The following is an 18,431-nucleotide window of genomic DNA, read 5'->3' on the forward strand; positions in this document are numbered from 1 at the left end:
GTGCCAAATGGAGATCGAAATGTCAATCAGTTCTCAATACTTAATTGTAAAGTATTTTTTTTTTTTTTTTATTGCAGAGTTACCCTGTGCCCAGACGAGACGAAAACTCTGATCGCCAACCAGCCCAAGACCTTGACCACGGAAAATTGCCGTAACATGGAACACAACGCGGTCTCCACGTGAAAACTGATGAGATCCGCGCGTGACGTTCGGCCCTTTCTACCCGATCGAGGATTCCCATCGAAACTTGTATAATTTCGTTGAGCGTGGCTGGTCTCGCGAGTTACAGATAAAGGTAATCTCTCGTTAGCGGAAAATAAAATAAACCTTGCGTAACTCGACTATTGCATACCATTGAAATTATACTAGTTTCGAATTTTATTTGCAACGGAATTGATAGCGAGAGTCAACGATTTGCTCGTTACAGCGAGATAAGACTTTAGCTAGATGCAGGAAACCACGTAATCTCTTGAAGGCTATACAAAGTTTCTCGATTCGCCCCTTTTCTTTTTTTTTTTTTATAGGAACTATCGATGGGAGAGGAAAATATTCTATCAATGTATATAATATTTCGTAGGAAGTGCCATTACTCAACACAGAGCTCTCACAATAATGATAAAGTAAACGACCGGCCCCTGTAATCCCTACGGGTCTTAACTTCACGCGGATGACATTTAATCTCCGGAAACTCCGTTTCCGATTCGATCCGAGCTTGCTCATTTTGTCGTAGGCGAGCGGGTGATCGTGAGCTCAGGCGAATGCGCATAATAGCCTCGGTTTCCCTCGCGACCAATGGCAAAGTCACGATCCTTTCACTGTCATTATGCGCCCGAAGTCTTTCTCTTTCTCTCTTTCTCTCTCCCCTTTGCCAGACACTTTCGTCGTTGTCGTCATCGTCATCGTCGTCGTCGCATCGGCAAATTGTACGCTGACCCCGTAATTTGTGACCGTAAATGCGTCAATCCCGCTTTGCCGAGCTGTGCGAGAGTCGGTGGTGACAATGGCGTAACTAATGACGCTGCTAAGACATCGCGCGATAAATTCACAACGAAGATTTCCGACAATGAGGCACAAGAAAAAAAAAAAAAAACAAAAGGGACCGAACGTATATAGTGAAGGAACAAGAATGTTTCGGCGCGTGAAAAAGCACCGCTAAAATTAGCGGCGTACTCATTTATTAATGTGACAGTATTGCGGGAGACATATTTTACTTATTTCAGCATAAAGACGTTACGCAGACGTTCTCGTTTTCGCAATTTCGTTTATCGCGTCGAATTAAGCAACGCGAAACGCAATGTAGGTCGCGGACGATTTTTGCGTTCCCAATGAGCTGCGAAAATCCATGAGGATGTTCCAGAATAGCGTTTGATTCGATTCGATCGATTTAGAAGATTTGTTGCCTGCAAGTTTCGTAACCGATAGGTTCAGCTAGCACGGTGTTTCTCGTAGGGAGAAGATGTGAGGACAGAGGATCTCGTTAGGAAAGTTAAGAAAATCAGTTAAGAATATTAATACGATATGTGCTCTCTAAATTTCTTAGAGTGAAATCTAACTCCAAGTGAATGGATATTCGCTCCAAACGATAGTGAAATTTCGGCCACTTCGAAAAAGTAAAAAATAAAATAAAATAAAAAATTTACTTTTTACAACAGTAAACGTGCTTCGCTTAAAATTGAAGTAAATATATTCGATATTAAGTAGAGTGAAATTATTTCTTTACAAAAGAAAGTACACATGTCACTTTATTTTATATATATATATATATATATATATATATATATATATATATATATATAATTATATATATAAAATAAAATAATGTGTGTGATTTCTTATGTATATACATTTATATATAGAGCAAAGAGTGGAAAAATTCACACTGTGTAAGTGAAAAGTTACACTAAACCGTGTGGCTCGACCAGACCACTCACTTTTTTGAGTGGATTATCACTAAGGAATTTAGAGAGTGAATTATTTAATTTCGAGCCAGCTGATATTTATACGTAAACATTTCATTATACAACGTACATACATGATAAGTCCCAGCGATTTAATTATGACAAGGATCATTCTCTAGCGGAAGTGTACATAGGAATAAAATTTATTTAGAAATATCTCGTTGGCGGTATCGTAATTCCATTCCGCTATTTGATATCCGATTTATTATAAGCGTTGTATGTGATATTCAATGTAAGAATTTACTGAAAAAGAAAAGATCAGGACTTTCTACTCGTAATAGTCCTCGGCACGTGCTCGAGCGCCTATCGCAAACCTGAAATAAGCATCAAAAGGTAAAAGACGGAATCGAACAAGCTTAAAAAAAAAAAAAAGAAAGAAAAAAGTAAAAAAAAATTATACAGGAAATAATATATTATTTATTCCGAAGTCATTGACGCGGCGAACAGAGTTCCGCGCTCACGTTCATGTTTTCCCATCGGTCGCGTTGTCGCACGTTCGTCCGGTCGTAGATTGGCATGTTTTACTTCACGGTACCTTTGATAAGCGAGGTAATGCGGTGCCGGCAATTTTCCCTCGTCTCCCCCGGTTTCCGCCACAGTTTTTCACGCGAGGAGGCGACGGCGAGGGGGGGGGGATCTCGCGACGTTTCTCCGCTCGGATTCCGACTCGATGGGCCCTTCACGTACCCCCGAATGAACCTCGACACCTGGCGGTCCGGTGGTGGGCAGCCAGGTATTCCGGAGCAGGTTGTGAATCCCGCCGTGCATTCGAGCAGTCGAGCGCCGGCCTCTCACCGCGCAACAATCCGTACCTCTCTCGAGTGCGTCGCGAAACGCAAATAGCCGTTTTCCCCCCTTTCGTTTCTAACGTTGCGAGGTTCAGCGGAGGCGAATTTCCGCATCGTCGAGGAGCACCGTCTCAATCGAGCGCGCCAGATTCCGCAGGACGATCCGCGAAGGGTAATGCTAAGCATCGAGCGCGAGAGGATCACGTGGATACACGCGACAATCTGAACCGCTGCGTGGGACAATTTCTGCGATGGACCGATAGGGGCGACAAGAGGCACGGCCGCGTGACATGAGAGGACGGCTGCGAAAATGTGAGTTAATCGCGCAAATTGACGTTCAAATTGGGGCCGAAGGAACGCGCGCGCGATGTGCGACGAAAGAGAAACACATTCGCCTGAGCGCGCATCGCGCAGTCAAACGTACGTGATGGAAAAAGAAAAAAAGAAATCAAGCGAAAAATATTAAATCTCTCCTGGTTTCGTTATGGGCTTTGTTTTTCCGTTCTCGAGATAATGAAGATGATCTATCGCCGTCTGCGAAAAAATATTTTACATAAGAGTTACATCGCTATTACGACCTTGGCGAAATGACAGCGCGTAATTATATGACTCACTCGACGTACGCGCAAATCAGTAGGCTGATTTCGCTCGAATTTATTGAGAGAGATGTACACAAAAAGTCGTTTTAATTCTCGATCTCGCTGCGCTTTGCCACATTTGTCACGCTCGCTTTCTTAGATGCTTAACCACTCATGTCGCGTTGGAAAACACCGCTTGCGCGTCGCAGGAGTGCGTCGCTCTTAGCATAATTTCGATTCCGAACACGTGTTCGAAATCACGAACGCACGTCCAGCCGTCGTGTCGCTTTTCAGGCGGTGCTGCAACACGATTTGTTTAGCCGGCGACGCGCTTGGAAAACTGCTTTTGTCTCCGGCGCGGGGAATAATTTAGGGGCTTTGTGCCGAGCGGTTTACCACGAACGCGGAGCAACGGTCTCTTTTCTAAATTCAGTACTTCGAGTCTCGAGCGTCGAGTTCGTGAGATGAGCGATGGCAGAAAGCGGGTACACGCTTGCAGCGGCTTCGAAACGTTTCGGGAACATGTGCACGCGTGACGGGGGAAAGAACGGCGGCTGTGTAGACGGAGTTGTAGACGAGTAACGTGAACTTTCTCCGGGCGAGCCCGTATGTACACGTAGGCGTGCACGCGGGTCTTCGCATCGCGAATATATCAAGCCAGGTCTAGCCGGCTCTTCAAAGTCGTGGAGCACGACGCCTGTGTAAATCAACGGCGCTGATCGATGAATTTCTGCGATTTGCTGCGGTGAGAATCGATCCCGCGAAACGGAAATCCTGATCACGAGAGCGCACTATCAATTAGCTCGGCCGCCTCTAATCACGTGGGCCACGAAGAAGAAAACCGCTTACTTCCGCTTTTCGCTGTTTGAGTCGTGCGGATTCGCGGCGAAACGATCGCAACGAGCTCGCGAGATTATACATCAGCCGTCAAACATTCGTCATAAAACAATCGGCGAATTTGCATAGATCAATTCCGCCGCCCGGCGAGATGAAAGTCCCGAAGAATTTAAAGCTCTTGCCGCTCGAGAGTGCTGTTGGACCCAAGGTGCATGGCATTAAGACGTAAAATAAACGAAACGGCAAGAATAATAGCCGTGATCTAACTTGCAAATTTATCCGACGGCGCACATTGTTCTTCGCGTCGTAACGGGCAAATCTTACTGAGTAATTTTTTTTTAATTCTCTTTATTTCTACAAATCCGTCACTAATTCGGGAAGAAATTATTCGACGCTTTTAAATGCCACGCGCGTACTCGCGATCGTTTAGAAAAAATTATTCTCTCGCTGTCTTAGAAAATAACCCCAATTTCTCTCTCTCTCTATCCGCGATAATTTAACCTTTTCGACTAGAACCGTGTAAGATCGTCTTTTTTAAACATCGCGAAGCTTATCGCAGACGATGTCGCGAAAATGCAGGAACCAGTGCGTCAAGTGTCGCGTTATGTAACCAGTCGCGATGTCGCAAGCGCCGATCTTTCGCTGGATCTCCTCTCGGCGATCGGTATCCGTCATCGTGCTTCGCGTGACTCGCAAAGGGCACTCGCGGTCGTTCGTTTATGCAATGACAGTAAACGAGAAAACGCGGATTGTATGCATGTATGTACGCGCGGCGTTTCCGCGGCTCGCCCGCTACTTCCGCAAGAAAACGCCGTTTCCCCGTTAATCGCGCAAAAGCGAGCGCCGGTCGCTCGAAAACCGTGAAAACGGCTTATCTCTCCGCGGAAATGCGGAATGCTGTCTATTACAATTAACACTTACGGCTCCGACATTAAACTGCAGGCCGGAAAAGAGCCAACGCGCGAAGCGAAGCGCTAACAGCCCGTATCAGACTAGAGATTAAGACTGAAATTGAATTAAAATTTATTTTAAAAAATAAATAAATAAATAAAAAGAGAAAGAGCCGACATCTGCTTTAATTCATCGAACTTCGATCTAATTTAAATTCCAATCTCTAGTCCGATACGGACTTTGAAACATTTCTACCAATACAGATTAACTTTAGTCTCGGTTTAATCTGTTCTTTATCACTTTTTAATTCTAGAATATAAAACAAGATAGCAAGCGAGGTAAATCGCGATCAACGTTAATCCGTGTTGGTAAAAGTAGTTCTTTGCATAAAACTTTGTAATATAAAACAGACACCACCGATTGGTTTTTGTAAATTAATCCTAACATAATCTAACTATATGCGATCTGATCGGAGGTGTCCGTTTTACAGTGGGCATTTAAGACAGTTTCCTCTCCGTTCAGTACCCGCGAAGCTGTCAACAGTCTTCAACAGAACTTGCAGCCGACCTGCGGGTCGAGCTTGTACCTCGCGCTTGAAAATCTTCGTCAGTTCGCGCAGAATCGTAAATATCTCAATGTCCAAGAACGAAGTGCACTTCCTGTTGCTGTTTCCTCTCTATACCGCGACTTCTAGCACGCCGCCTCGGTTATTCCGTCGTCACGTCGGATCCCTAATCGCGACACCTTAACAACCGGTTATTTACTTCTCACGCGATCGGTCGGCCCGATCTCCCCCGCGTTACTCTGCCTCTCTTTCTCGCGACGCCGATCTCGCCGCCACCGATAAACAGAGAGGAAAAGCGGAACACGCGCGCACACGACATTGAAGCGCTAAATCGTGATCGGCGAGCGGGTAAAGGCGGCAAGATCGTCGGTGCGAGAGAGGCGGAGAAACGCCGAGCGGAAGAAAAGAAAAAAAAAAAAGAAAAGAAAAAAAAATCGCGAGCTCGTGCGAGCATGGCACATGGCGCGAGAAGTCATTACGTGTAGAAACTCGGTGGGCAGGCGCTGCAACTTTCGCGATCGGCGGCCGTCCGCATCGCGGTACATCTGCATTCCCGGCGACGCCGGGCGCATCTCACGCCGCTTCCGCGTCCGCTGGAGTCTCGTTAGAAGCGGAATCGGAGGATTCGTACCCGATCGCACCGAGGCCGTATCCGAGAAAGAGATCTCGGCGAAACGCGCGACGGCGAGATCGTTAATTACGTACGTTAATCGCGAATTAATTGAGCGCCGTGAGTAATTAAGCGCGATCGGTTGATCGCCTTAGACGCGAGAGCTGACGAGGGCGCGGCTCTGCCGCGTCTCTCATCCAGCTAATTGCCGGCGGTAATTATCTCAGACGCTCCGCGAACTTGCCGTTAGATACCAGAAATCGCGCGTAAACCGGAAAAATAAAACCTCATGCCGAGACGCACGTCATCCGGGTGCCCCGCGTGCGAATGTCACGACATTGAATTTCCGCCCCGGCGGGTCGCAGGTGAAACCGGATGGTACGTACCGACCGCTTGATTTATCGAAGAAATTGAAAGACGTCGGTGGAAATCGCGGCGCGCGTCGACAGCTCCTTGAACTAGGGAGCAATTAGCCTGACGAGAACTCGTTTGCGACGAACACGCTTAATTGCGGCTGCACGGGAGAAAATTCCACGTGAAAAGCGGAAGATTTATTAACGGACCTTGCTTCACCTGCGTGAAAAATGCGTTTAGAAATACGATGTTCAATGAGGTAGCATTTCTTCATAATTTCATAACTTTTTTCCTTCTTTTTTTTTTCTTTTAAAATTAATTTTAATAAATTATTTTCTGACATACAAAAAGTTCCAAACAGCTGTTTAATCCGATGCAGTATCGCGTAAATTAATAATACTGAAATAATTTTTTCTGGAGTCGCTTGAAAAATCATTACGATCAATTCGAGAGGAGAACACTTGGAACTGGTACCAGCGGCAAAAAAGCCTTAGCTTTCCTGCCGACAACCTTCGCGCCGTGTAAAAGCGTGCGAGACGAACCGTCGACTTCTTTTGTCCCCGTAACTAAATAGGAAACCCGACGATTATCTAATTAGAGCGGTATAATGGCAGCGAATTCCCGGCGTGAAATCTGCGAACTCCGCGTTAGTATCGCCGTGAAAATCCCGGAGTCTCATAGACTTCAATTCTAATTGTCCGAATTTTCAATTCACGGCTCAATTAAAGATGGACTTTTTCTCCGCGAGCATCGTCTTCGTCTAATCCGCCGTTGAAAACTAAGAACGAGGTAGGTCTCGTGACAGCCGTACGTCTTCCGCGCGACGTAAGTAAAATGCGACCCTCATTATGCAATATTATCTGAAGAAACGGCGATGCTCGCGTGTTATTCAACGCCGTCTGGAGATATCAATAATCGCGAGATCTCCGCGATGACCATGCGTAGCATAACGTCGCAAAGTGCGGCGCTTGGCTGGTACCCGATATCCAATCGCGGGCAACCAGCTGCAGCTTGCTGTAACGAGCGTTGAGCTTTACGTATAGAATTTTACTCCGCTGGGTAAGATCGCTAATGTTTGCGACCGATGGAGAACGAGCCGTTCGATCGCGCCTCTGCGCCGCGGAGAATTTTCTCCGATAGGTCTTTCTCGCAACCGGCAGCTTTGCCTCGTCGCTTTGCAACCGGCGTGCCGATCGAGTGCGTCGCGTTTGAACGCTTATGCAACGGCGTTAAACTTCACCGCCAAAGCGGGCCGCCGTCGAGCCCATCTTTAGCCACGAGGAGGCGAGTCCCTTGGGCCTGGGGCTTGTGCGTACACGCGTGAGTGCACGCGGATTGCGAGGCGGCCTCCACTTCGATTCCGCGAGCACAGCCGAGTCACGCCAGGTATGTAGGTCAGTGTAAAGGCCGATCGTTGGAAAGCTATCAATCGCGACGCGGTGAACGTACACGAGGCGACGACACTCGAGTGTCGAGCTGAGAGAGGGTTCGAAAAAGCGCACGTATTGTTACGTTACATAATCGCCGCAGATAAATCGCTCGCTCGAACTGCGACTACGAAAAACGGCGGTGGTTTAAACCTTCGCGGAGAAAATATTATACTAAGAATTATTACAGCTTTGCAGTATTCGTGGGCCATCGTGAAATTATAAATTTAAACGCTGCGGTGGATAATGGCTGGGTCGTACTGTTCTCTTGGCGATTGGAGAACATGCCCACTTCGTGGTACAAGTTGAATCTCAATGGCCGAGCAACAATATTTCTGCGTGGAGTCTTCATCGTCGGTAGATATTTTGGTAGAACGATCAATAATACTTGAGCCGATGAAAAATATATTGGACGTTCGTTTCGACGACTGTCAGTCTTGTTGCCGTTATTATCGTAAATTTCTTGCGCAAAGCCGCGACTGTCGAAACCTAACATCCGCGCGGATGTTCCTCCCATCGGTTAACTTTCTTGATTTCGTTGGATTTCATCCGGCCTTTTCTTTTAATCGCGGGGAACCCTTATTGCACACCGCGCGATTGCAAATCTCTCGAGGACGAGAACGGCAGATTCACGTACGTCTATCGCTACCTGGTCGAATTACGCGATATCTCCGATTACGGATCCGGTCAACGTAATGCTGCAAATAATTCGAGGCATTTCTCTTCTTTTTTTTTTCTCTTTTTTTTTTTTTTTCTTCATTAAAAAGAAGGAGAAGAGAAACGCTTGAAATCATTTGCAGCGTTACGTTAATCTACGCCGGGCACAAACGGCGCGGCAAAAATTGTTTTTGAGTTATCGTCGCGGACGGCGCGAGGCGCCGCGAGTCGGACGTGCAAGCTGTAGCTGAAGCCGAGATGAGACGAGATGAGACGAGTTGGTGAAATTTATGCCGGGGCCCCGCACGAATTTACGGCCACGCGCGCGCGTTGCGCAACGTGCGAGAGAAGAGCGCATAAAAATACGAGCGGGCCGCGAGGAAGCTGGCGAAAGAGGGCGAGAGGGGGGAAGAAGGAAAGGCGCGATTACGTAGCGCGCGAGCAAAAGATCGGAAGAGGAATTTCTCCTCGCGGAGATTGGATTAGGTCATGATGCTGCCGAACGCGTCGCGCTCTCTCGTCTCCTCACGCGATTTGACTTTCGTTCCGATTTCAAAACGCCGTCCTTCGTAGAAAAAAAAAAAAAAAATAAAGCCGCGAGTTGTTTCGATGTGACCAACCTCGACTGGCCTTCCTCGATACATTGAAATACTTAATTAACGAGTGCGCGACCGAATCGATCGTAAATAAATTCGCACGGTTATTCAAATAGGAATGCGGCCTTGCGCGACCTCTCACCACCCGCCGCGCCGATTTTCATATGATTTCGACATTTTTTTAGGCTGCAAAACAACGTCTTCTTAATCAATCTTCTCAAGATCGTTCGGGATATCGAAGTACGACGTTTGTTAGCCAGGGTTATTGTAGCGCTGCGCTCTTGCGAAAGCTGCAGCGTACGACGTCGGTGACGCATTTCTTATAAACGGGATTGCGTAACGGGGCGCGATTTGACCTTTCAGGTTCAAGATCTCGCGTGCCGCCGCGGGCATGCTTTCTCGCGCGAATTGTCGGACTTATATGGAAAGTAACGGAAGTGTCGCGTGCCGCATAAGTGCGCTTAGCGATCGAAGAATACCCTTTTCGCTGTAAGCCTTTCGCAGGGAAGTCGATGCGGTGGCGCGGGATGTGCGAAAGGACGCGCATCGCGGCTCGCATTACAGATGAGGGCTCGCAGGAGGCGATGGGAGAACGGAGTGGAGGAGAGAGAGCACGAGAGACATACAGGAAGTGGTACAGCATTGCCGCAGGGAAGGACGCCGAATCTGGGCCACAATTACACGGAGGCCGACCGTGTTGCGTCTCTCCCTTTTCCTCCCCGCGCGACTGGCGCCGCGATTACATATACACTCTCCCGCTTTCGAAATAATAATTATTTAATACCCGAAGCAAACGGTGAAATGCGAGACTCGACTGAGAGAAAGAAAGAAGGCGCGAGAGGAAAGGAGAAAGAGAAAGACCACGGGGCCGGTTTCCTTTCGGCCCGTCTCATGACAGCTTCCGAGAGCCAAGATCGTTGCGACGGCAAAAGTAACGAAAAACAATACCTGTAATTTTCGAACAGGCCGAGAACCGGGCGCGATCGAAATCCATCATCGACCGTCATCGACCCGTTATCTTGATTCTACGGAGCCGGCGGGTTCAAGCGCTGCGCGATAAGTGGAAGAACAATCGGGCGAGAGATCGAAACGAGCGTGCAATTTTCCTAGGTATTCTCAACAATTACCGTGTCAATGTCGCTCACGCTGCCGTTCGCCAGAGACCGGACCTGATTGTGAGACGAATGTTCGAGCTGCTCCGAGAGGTCTCTAGGAAGTTGAGGGAAAGTGGTGGGCACAAAGACGAAAAGACCTTAAGCGGTTGATCAAGCTGTCCGCGCGTACACCTCGAAAACGGTACGCGCGTACGTGCACGCGCCTCTAAATTGCCACAATTCGCGGCGGAAGATAATAAAACCCCCGGTCCCGCGTTCCGTGTTCGTTACGCGTGACTCACTAAAGTAGCCTCGCGGCGCAATCGGGAGAGATTAAGGCTCCGAGAGGCTGCTCTCGTTCGGGGAATGCAGAAAATACCGCGTGACATTCCGCACGAACGCTGCCCATATTCGTTCCGCAACAGGTTTCGAATTATCCCTCGGCTCTTGCCGTTACATTCCGTACCTACCAATATACGTGGAGCGTCCTTTTCCTCCGCCCCTTTTCCTCCTACCGCTGATCGTTGAAAACGCAATTAACTGGGATAATTTACCTCGAACAATAATCAAAGGCACCAGTCTTAATTTCACGTTACGGAAAAAAAAAAAAAAAAAAAAAAAAAAGCGAAAGATGCAGAGAGATGTTTATCGGAACTTGATTTCTTTCATTTGCGATTTGCAAATGAGTTTCGTTTTATTTAACAAGTAACATTTTTATTCGTAAAAACCGTTAGAATAGCTTAGATTTATCAAGCGATTAGATACGTAATTAAGACTGGTTTCTCAGAAAAATTAACTTGGTAATCGTGTAGCGGAACTTATTCATAAATCAACCTAGTATTCTCCGTGGAAGTCGATGGGTCTCACGAGGGGTTCCTATGGACCGTAGACTTTCCGCGTTAAATTCAGACGAACCGAGTAATCTTTGGAACGACCTTATCGGTGCTGTTTTCCCGCGATCAAGAGACGTCTCGTTAGCCGGCGGCGTTTTCGCGAGTGAATAACGCCGGAGGCTTCTCCGTGCTACAGTCGTTAAACGACGTAATGCGATCTACCTGTTTACCAGACTGTGCACTTAAGCATCGGGAATCGATCGCGATGCCGGGGCGTCGCATCTTTTCCATTGCAAATGACCGGAATGGCCTGGTACCCGGTGAAAGCGCGGCCATCAATGGCAGCTTCGCGCTGATAACGCCGAAGAGCTGCATCCAGCAGTCGATGTCCCTCTTCGTGAGCGCAATGAGCACGTGTGACATAATCTACATTCAACGAGGCACGGATACCCGGTCCCGTGCGAGTGACATAATCGTCCTCTGTTGCGTAAGGCGTACGAGGGTTGCAAGTAGAACAATCGTTTCATCGACGCCTCGACTTCGTTGGGACGCGATCGCAAAACTCGCGCGCCAGCGATCGCGTCCGTAGGCGGTCGTTAGGCCGCGATCTCCGTCGCGAAATGGAAGAGCCACGGCGGGACTTATGCGTCGCGACACGTCAGTTATATCATCGAGATGTCCAGTACGTCAACATGGGCCCGGCTTCCTCTTCCTCGTTCTATTGTCGCGGCCGCCAACGCGTCATCGTGCACGCATCACGCGTCACACGCGGGGCGAATATCGCAGCGTGAATAATAGCGCATACATATACATGCGCGTGACGTTGTCAATCCGGTCAGACAAAGGCCTGTTCAGGTAGATAAAATGAATCTGGCTCGCCCCTTTGGCAGATACACGTCGGGACTTATCTCATCATCTCGCGCTGCATCCCGCCTCGGTGCTGCGAACGAGGTAGTTGCAAATATTCCTCCGTTGAATATGCATTACTTTGATATTTATTTGTAACCGCTTTGGGCGTTGCTAAAAATACCTTTTCGAGGCTATCTCAAGGCGATTCCTACGCAATACGATGGAATATCTTTCTCTAATAAACGCAAGGATTGCCAGCCTCATTATCTCGCGAAACATCAAAGGTCGTTCAACTCCCACCAATACCGCCGTCCGGCTCAGCTTTTAGGTTCGGCGTCGATCCTCTGGAACATTTAGTAGCGATTTAACCCTCGTGAAACACTCGGACTTGACAGGTGCTCTTCGTCGAATTTGTTCGACAGCTCTACATCCATTCGCGGTCCAGTGCGCTCGTAACGTTTTACATGACAGTTTTCATTAATTTGTATTTCTTCTCCAAGCAAGTTCGTTCTTCTTGTCGCGTAAATCGACCGTAAAGAATTAATTTTTTTTTTTTTTTTTTCTTTGCAGAATGAGGAGGAGCGGCATGAACGGACGAAGAGTCGGCGACAACGGCGAAGGAGCACTGATCCTGCTTCTCGTCGCATTGAGTCCTGTTTTCTGCTCCGCCGGAATCCTGGACCCTTGGCAGTGGGCGCGCAGTGATCGGATCGAAGTCAACATACCTTGGCTGCCTTGTAACTATTACATCACAAACAGATTAGAAGATCCAATCGTAGTAACGTAAAAAAAAAAGAAAAATACCTTGTACCTTACAATTTAAAAAAAAAAAAAAAGAGAAAAAAAAGAAAAGAAGAGAAAAAAAACACGTGCATCAAACATTTAAGTATCGAGATTTTATTCGCGCGCGAGATTTTATTCGTTTTGCCAGCGAAATATTTTTCGTTGAACAAACGCGTTGACGAAACGCGAAAATATAATTCGTGCGGAACGAGGGAAATTAACGACGGACGTTTTTCTTGCAGTCGAAAACGAGACGCGCTGCTACGACGAGCTGGGCTGCCTGAACATCACCAGGAGCTGGTACCACCTCATTCATCGACCCCTCAACGTGTTCCCGCTACCGCGAGAAGTCATCAACACCAGATTCATCCTCTACACACATCAGAATCCTCTCGATGTAAGGACGAGCTCGGGTTAAATCGTTCCGCGGACTGGTCCCGGAGTTGTCGGACGTGTTCGAGAGCTCGCGTTTCGGCGAAAGTGAAACCTGGGCGGGATAGATCAAAATTCATCGGCGACCGGAATTTTACGGCTAGTAAATCCGATACGGTGTTAAACCGCCTTCCGCGTATACATATGACCGTGTGGATCGAGAAACCGTATTTGAAAAAGCGACGGGAATAACCGGTGCCCGCCTACTATCGGCTCGCGAGATCGGCCGTAAATATTTAACGCCCGTGGGATATCTTAATTAGCTCCATCAATTAAACGAAACACGCGTGCCGGCGGGCGCGTACTCGCGCTACCTGACGCCGCGCGCTATTCTTACGCCTGCCGAGATAAGATCTCTGATTTATGAATTAATGGATATCCCAAGGAGGAAGAGAGCAGCAGGTCTGCGCGCAGGCATCGGGCTGCGATTCCAGCATAATGCGCGCGGTGAAATCACATGCCTGGCCACATAACTGCACGCGCACAAACATATATCATTCGCCTCGCGTAAAACCGCTGAATCGTGAAATCAAAATAAATACTTTTACGTACGCCTCGCAATTAGCAAGTAATCCGCGGTGACATTCTTACCGCTATCGTCTTTCGCTGGACGCGAATACGCGTCTCTAAACATAATTCTTTGTCGATAAAGTCAATCTTTCTTGGCAATAATAAAAAGATGTACGAGGGTTTAAAATTTAAAATTAACGCTTCCGAACGAGCTTTTCGAACAGTAAAATTTTTTTTTTTTTTTTTTTTTTTTTTCTTGTATTACAATACACAAGTGTACGCTTAATAATGCGTCGTTTTTGCCCACAGGGTCAAATATTAAAAGTGGCCAAGGATAAATCCATTGAGAACTCGAACTTCAGTCCGAAACGAAAAACAAAGTTCATTATACACGGCTTCATAGACACTCCGCTCAGCAATTGGGTCAAGGTGAGTTAATTATTTTATTAATTTCTAAATCGATACTCGTTTATCATCTTGGATTTTCTTATCCTTGTGTTATGTACTCGTAACCGAACTTGTCATACTCACGATACCAATTGCATGTACCAAAGATTAGCCCTACGTCGTACATCTTCATCGCCTGACCGTCGTCGATTACAAGCTAAACGTATTGGTAAAAAAACGCATTTATTCTGCTATGTTGCGTCAGTGTTTTCAAATAAATATATACGCGACCTAGTGGCACGATTACATTTGACGACAGACGCAGCTCTTAACGCGACAGCGCGGGAATAATTTTGCCAGCATTTATCCTTGAAATGTCACTCGTATAGGAAATGAGGAGCGAGTTGTTGGTGCACGGTGATTACAATGTTATCGTCGTCGATTGGGCGGGTGGAAGCCTACCTCTGTACACCCAAGCGACCGCGAACACGAGGCTGGTCGGACTCGAACTGGCTCATCTCATCAAGCACTTGCAGGTGAGTAAATTTCAAGCTTTATAAAACGGATAAAGCAGAAAAACGTGTACGCACCAGTAAATTTTATTTTTATTTATTAGAATTTTTATTTCTAATCGTGACAGTTCGGTATTTGCTAATGTATCTACTTTTAATTCGGCAGACGAACTATGCTCTGGATCCAAACGACGTACATTTGATCGGTCACAGCCTTGGCGCTCACACGGCCGGCTACGCGGGCGAGAAGCTAGGCGGCAATATCGGACGTATCACCGGGCTGGATCCCGCGGAGCCGTATTTCCAGGGAATGCCGAGCCACCTTCGCCTGGATTACACGGACGCCCGCTTAGTCGACGTGATTCACACCGACGGAAAGAGCATATTTTTCTTAGGTAAACGACGCGCAACGAGCGGTATCTTTGTACGCTTAGTCGACGCGACAGGTTTTTTAATAAATGACGAAATTTGATTGCGGTCGGTCTCCGCCGCAAATCGCATTTTCTAAACTAACGTGGTACATGGCAAGGTCTTCCAGGATACGGAATGAGCCAACCTTGCGGACACCTGGACTTCTATCCGAACAACGGCAAGGAGCAGCCCGGGTGCACGGATCTGAGCGAGACCACGCCGTCGCTGCCGCTCACGTTGATACGGGAAGGCCTTGAAGAGGCCTCGCGCGTGCTGGTTGCCTGCAACCACGTGCGCGCGCTCAAGCTCTTCATCGAGAGCATCAATTCCAAGTGCCAGTACGTGGCGCACGAGTGCTCGAGCTACGCGAGCTTCCTACGGGGCGAGTGCTTTTCCTGCAAGAGTAACAACAGCTTGAGCTGCGGAGTAATGGGCTACCACGCAGATACCAGTCCGGCGCTGGTAAACCGACAGGCCATGGGGCAAGACGTGTCGTCTCTGCTGGGCTCGAAATTCTTCTTCATGACCGGCAAGGAGGACCCGTATTGCAGTAAGTACGATCCGGCTAAACGTACACTGAGAAAAAAAATAATTTAATCTAAAAAAAAATTTAGTTGAATACGTTCAAACAAATAAATTATTTAAAGTAAGCAAAAATATATTTGAATTAATAAAATATATTAAAATAGACAATATATTTTACTAATGTAAATGTATTTTTGCTCACTTTAAATAAACATTTGTTTGGACGTATGCAACTAAATTTTTTTCTCAGTGTAGCTGAAGAAAATCTTTAAACGCAGTTAAGGATTAAATTACTCGTAAATGTGCGCTAGACCTCGCGTATTCAACGTTCTAAGATACAGATGCATATGGCGCGAACGAATAATGCACGCTGATTATACGCTGATCTTAGTTGAGATAGTATCGCTATGTAGTATAAGCTATGCTAATGCTAGCAGACAGTTATTTCGGCGTTATGGAATGAAAACTCGATAACCACTAACTTTCCCAATAGTAATAACTACTTAAGAGCATCGCCGGGACCGTTAGCTTTCCATTACATTGTGCTCTTACGCTTCTAGACAGGCGCATTTTAATCGAGGTATCATAAAAGTGTCACGGTAAGAAATATCGCAGCCGCGATTACGAGCTCACTTCGCCGAGCGTTAATTTCGATCGAGATTTATTCGGCCCGGCTATACAGGCGCCGGTTAATTCCTCGGCTATCGATGCGAAGAAGACTATCTGCCGAGCAATGCGGCTTTTCTCTATAGACGCGACTTTCTCCGAGAGCGATAAAAGCAACGACGTCTCTCTCTTTCTCTATCCCTTCTCGCCCCCTCCCGATCTCTTTCTCTCGAGGTTTGCTCTCTGATACCGATCGCCTTTTAGGAAGACATTACAGAATCACCATCAACCTCGCCCGACCGCCGACCGCCGAGAGCTGGGTGCAGGGCTTCATGAAAGTCACTCTCCACGCCGACAAAGGCGTCATACGCAACATGGACCTCACTCCCAGGCAAGTAAATCGTTATCGCGGCGATAACCCACATTCGAACCCGGCAGCTGGGGCTAAGAACCACCGGCTCGTTTAATTTCACGCCTCGCGTAGCCGACGCGATCGTAAACAAGAGATCCGAGCAGGAGGCGCGAACACGGATCAACGAGACGCTTCGCTCTCGCGCGTGTATCCCGAGCGAGACCGTCGCACGCGAAAGACTCGGCGTCCGTAAAATTGTTTTACGGCCGGACTCAATTTCGCGCTCGATAGGTCCGACCGGTTCTCTTCTCCATTCGTTTTGCCGTTTTAACGGGCTGTTTCAATCCGCAGCGGTTACATGAAACTGGAGCACGGGTCGACCGCGCGGATGGTCGTGGCCCATCCTACTGGTTCCGTCGGCAACATTGGCAAGATCAGGCGGGTCGAGCTGTCCTGGGTCTATGACATGGACGTGCTGCAGCCAAGGTCGCTGTGCTTCTTCTGGTGCAACGACCGCCTGTACGTCAACAGCGTCAGAGTAGACGCGATGGACCTGCCGGGCAGAGGGTGAGGAACTAGAGCGCGACCGGAGAAAATTGACCCCGGCCGGTCTTATTACGTGCATCTAACTTTATTTCCGCTTTCAGAAAACGAGAGACGGACTTCTCCAGCAGACTCTGCTCAGCCGGAAGGCAAGAGTACGCCGAGATCGCGAGCGGATCCACCGCCATGTTCGTTGACAATTGCTGACGATCCGCTCCACGGTGGAAGATCGCATTTCAGATCGCGTCACGTAACAATCGTAAAACGCCAAGGCGGCTGCTTCCATCGGGTGGCGAGTCTCGAAAGTCGGACAATGATGACGAAACGAAACGAGGGAGTCGTGGTTCCCCGTAATTTCTTTCGCGATGTACACAGTGGAAGAGGCGTTTTATGTGTTTGACTTTCTTTCTCTATTTATCGCATCCGATCTGTCGCTTTCTTTAAATACGGACCAGTGGCACGAGCTACCAATTAACACTTCCACGAGGCCGACAAACGAAACGGTCTGACGCAATTCGCCGTTTTACACGCCTATAATCGAGTTCCTAGAGATTCGTCCGTCGACGAAAATTAAAATCTAATAATCGCGCTTAACGACGCGATTGGGACGCGACGATTACGAGAACGCTCGTAGGAAGTGAAATTTTCAACGAATAGGTATCTAGGTGCGAAATCGGACGAGCCATGAGAGCGTGCTTCGGACAGAGAGCTTTTTTTGCTTCTTTTTTTTCTCCCTTTAACGATTTTTTTCAGTATTAGTATTGATCAATTATTATGTACATGTTGTATATAACAGTAGATAATAACACATTAACTTTTTGTGGATGTGACTATCGCTAGAGTCTTCAGTGATCGCTAAGATAAGGCTCCTATTAAACCGACGCTCTATGTATTATACATTGCTATTTTCTTTCTTTTTTGTACGGCGATATGGTTGTCGTATTGTCTTTCGCGATATGAATATGACGATAGGTTGTGATATTTTCTTATAGCTTAAGAATCGTAAAAAAAAAATAATAATAATAAAAAATAAAAATTAAAAAATGCGCAAAACGCGGTGCCTTAAGATGACAAACTATACTGCTATTTGCTCACAGTCTTTATAAATAAAGTGTACAAAACGTGTAATAAAAGGCAATTCTTGTTAGTGATAGGAATATTCCGAGCTATTTTTATATCTGTATAAATTGTTGCATTGTAAAATAAAGTTTATTAGTTATAAGTATGGATACTATTGCACAAAAATAAAATGGGGGATATTTTTTATAAAATATATGTGAGATTTATGTGTTCGTGGAAGTTTATGTAAAGTGTGTCATTTTGTTTTCTTTCT

At 47.0% G+C, this 18,431-nt stretch overlaps 2 protein-coding genes across 6 annotated transcripts in view; both read left to right on the forward strand.

Moving 5' to 3' along the window:
• LOC139102015 (pancreatic lipase-related protein 2) overlaps positions 1-1,095 on the forward strand; it is a 75,574-nt gene extending 74,479 nt beyond the window's left edge. For all 4 annotated transcript variants that reach the window (XM_070655627.1, XM_070655626.1, XM_070655624.1 and 1 more), the window contains one exon: positions 78-1,095. In XM_070655627.1, coding sequence (XP_070511728.1) covers positions 78-183 — 106 coding nt within the window. In that variant the 3' untranslated portion in view covers positions 184-1,095. The remainder of the gene's footprint in view (positions 1-77) is intronic.
• On the forward strand, positions 190-18,397 carry LOC139102017 (pancreatic triacylglycerol lipase). Of its 2 annotated transcripts, XM_070655631.1 has the most exons (10): positions 2,256-3,058; positions 12,608-12,774; positions 13,063-13,217; positions 14,072-14,191; positions 14,539-14,685; positions 14,828-15,056; positions 15,200-15,622; positions 16,468-16,594; positions 16,907-17,122; positions 17,203-18,397. In XM_070655631.1, the coding sequence occupies exons 2-10, from the start codon at positions 12,609-12,611 to the stop codon at positions 17,303-17,305; spliced, it is 1,686 nt and encodes a 561-aa protein (XP_070511732.1). In that variant the 5' UTR covers positions 2,256-3,058; position 12,608; the 3' UTR covers positions 17,306-18,397. The 2 variants fall into 2 exon arrangements, with proteins under 2 accessions (XP_070511731.1, XP_070511732.1); XM_070655630.1 differs by lacking the exons at positions 2,256-3,058; positions 16,907-17,122; positions 17,203-18,397 and adding an exon at positions 190-295 and having other exon boundaries at positions 16,468-16,830.
• The last annotated feature ends 34 nt before the right edge of the window (positions 18,398-18,431 follow it).

The sequence above is a fragment of the Cardiocondyla obscurior genome, linkage group LG04 (assembly GCF_019399895.1).
Source record: "Cardiocondyla obscurior isolate alpha-2009 linkage group LG04, Cobs3.1, whole genome shotgun sequence".
NCBI lineage: Eukaryota > Metazoa > Arthropoda > Insecta > Hymenoptera > Formicidae > Cardiocondyla > Cardiocondyla obscurior.

Bases quoted from the DNA above. Each gene is read 5' to 3' on its own strand.
- LOC139102017 (XM_070655631.1), top strand. From the start codon at position 12,609: ATGAGGAGGAGCGGCATGAACGGACGAAGAGTCGGCGACAACGGCGAA. The intron at 13,218-14,071 runs GTAAGGACGAGC...TTTTGCCCACAG, and splicing joins CACATCAGAATCCTCTCGAT to GGTCAAATATTAAAAGTGGC. The intron at 15,623-16,467 runs GTAAGTACGATC...ATCGCCTTTTAG, and splicing joins CAAGGAGGACCCGTATTGCA to GAAGACATTACAGAATCACC.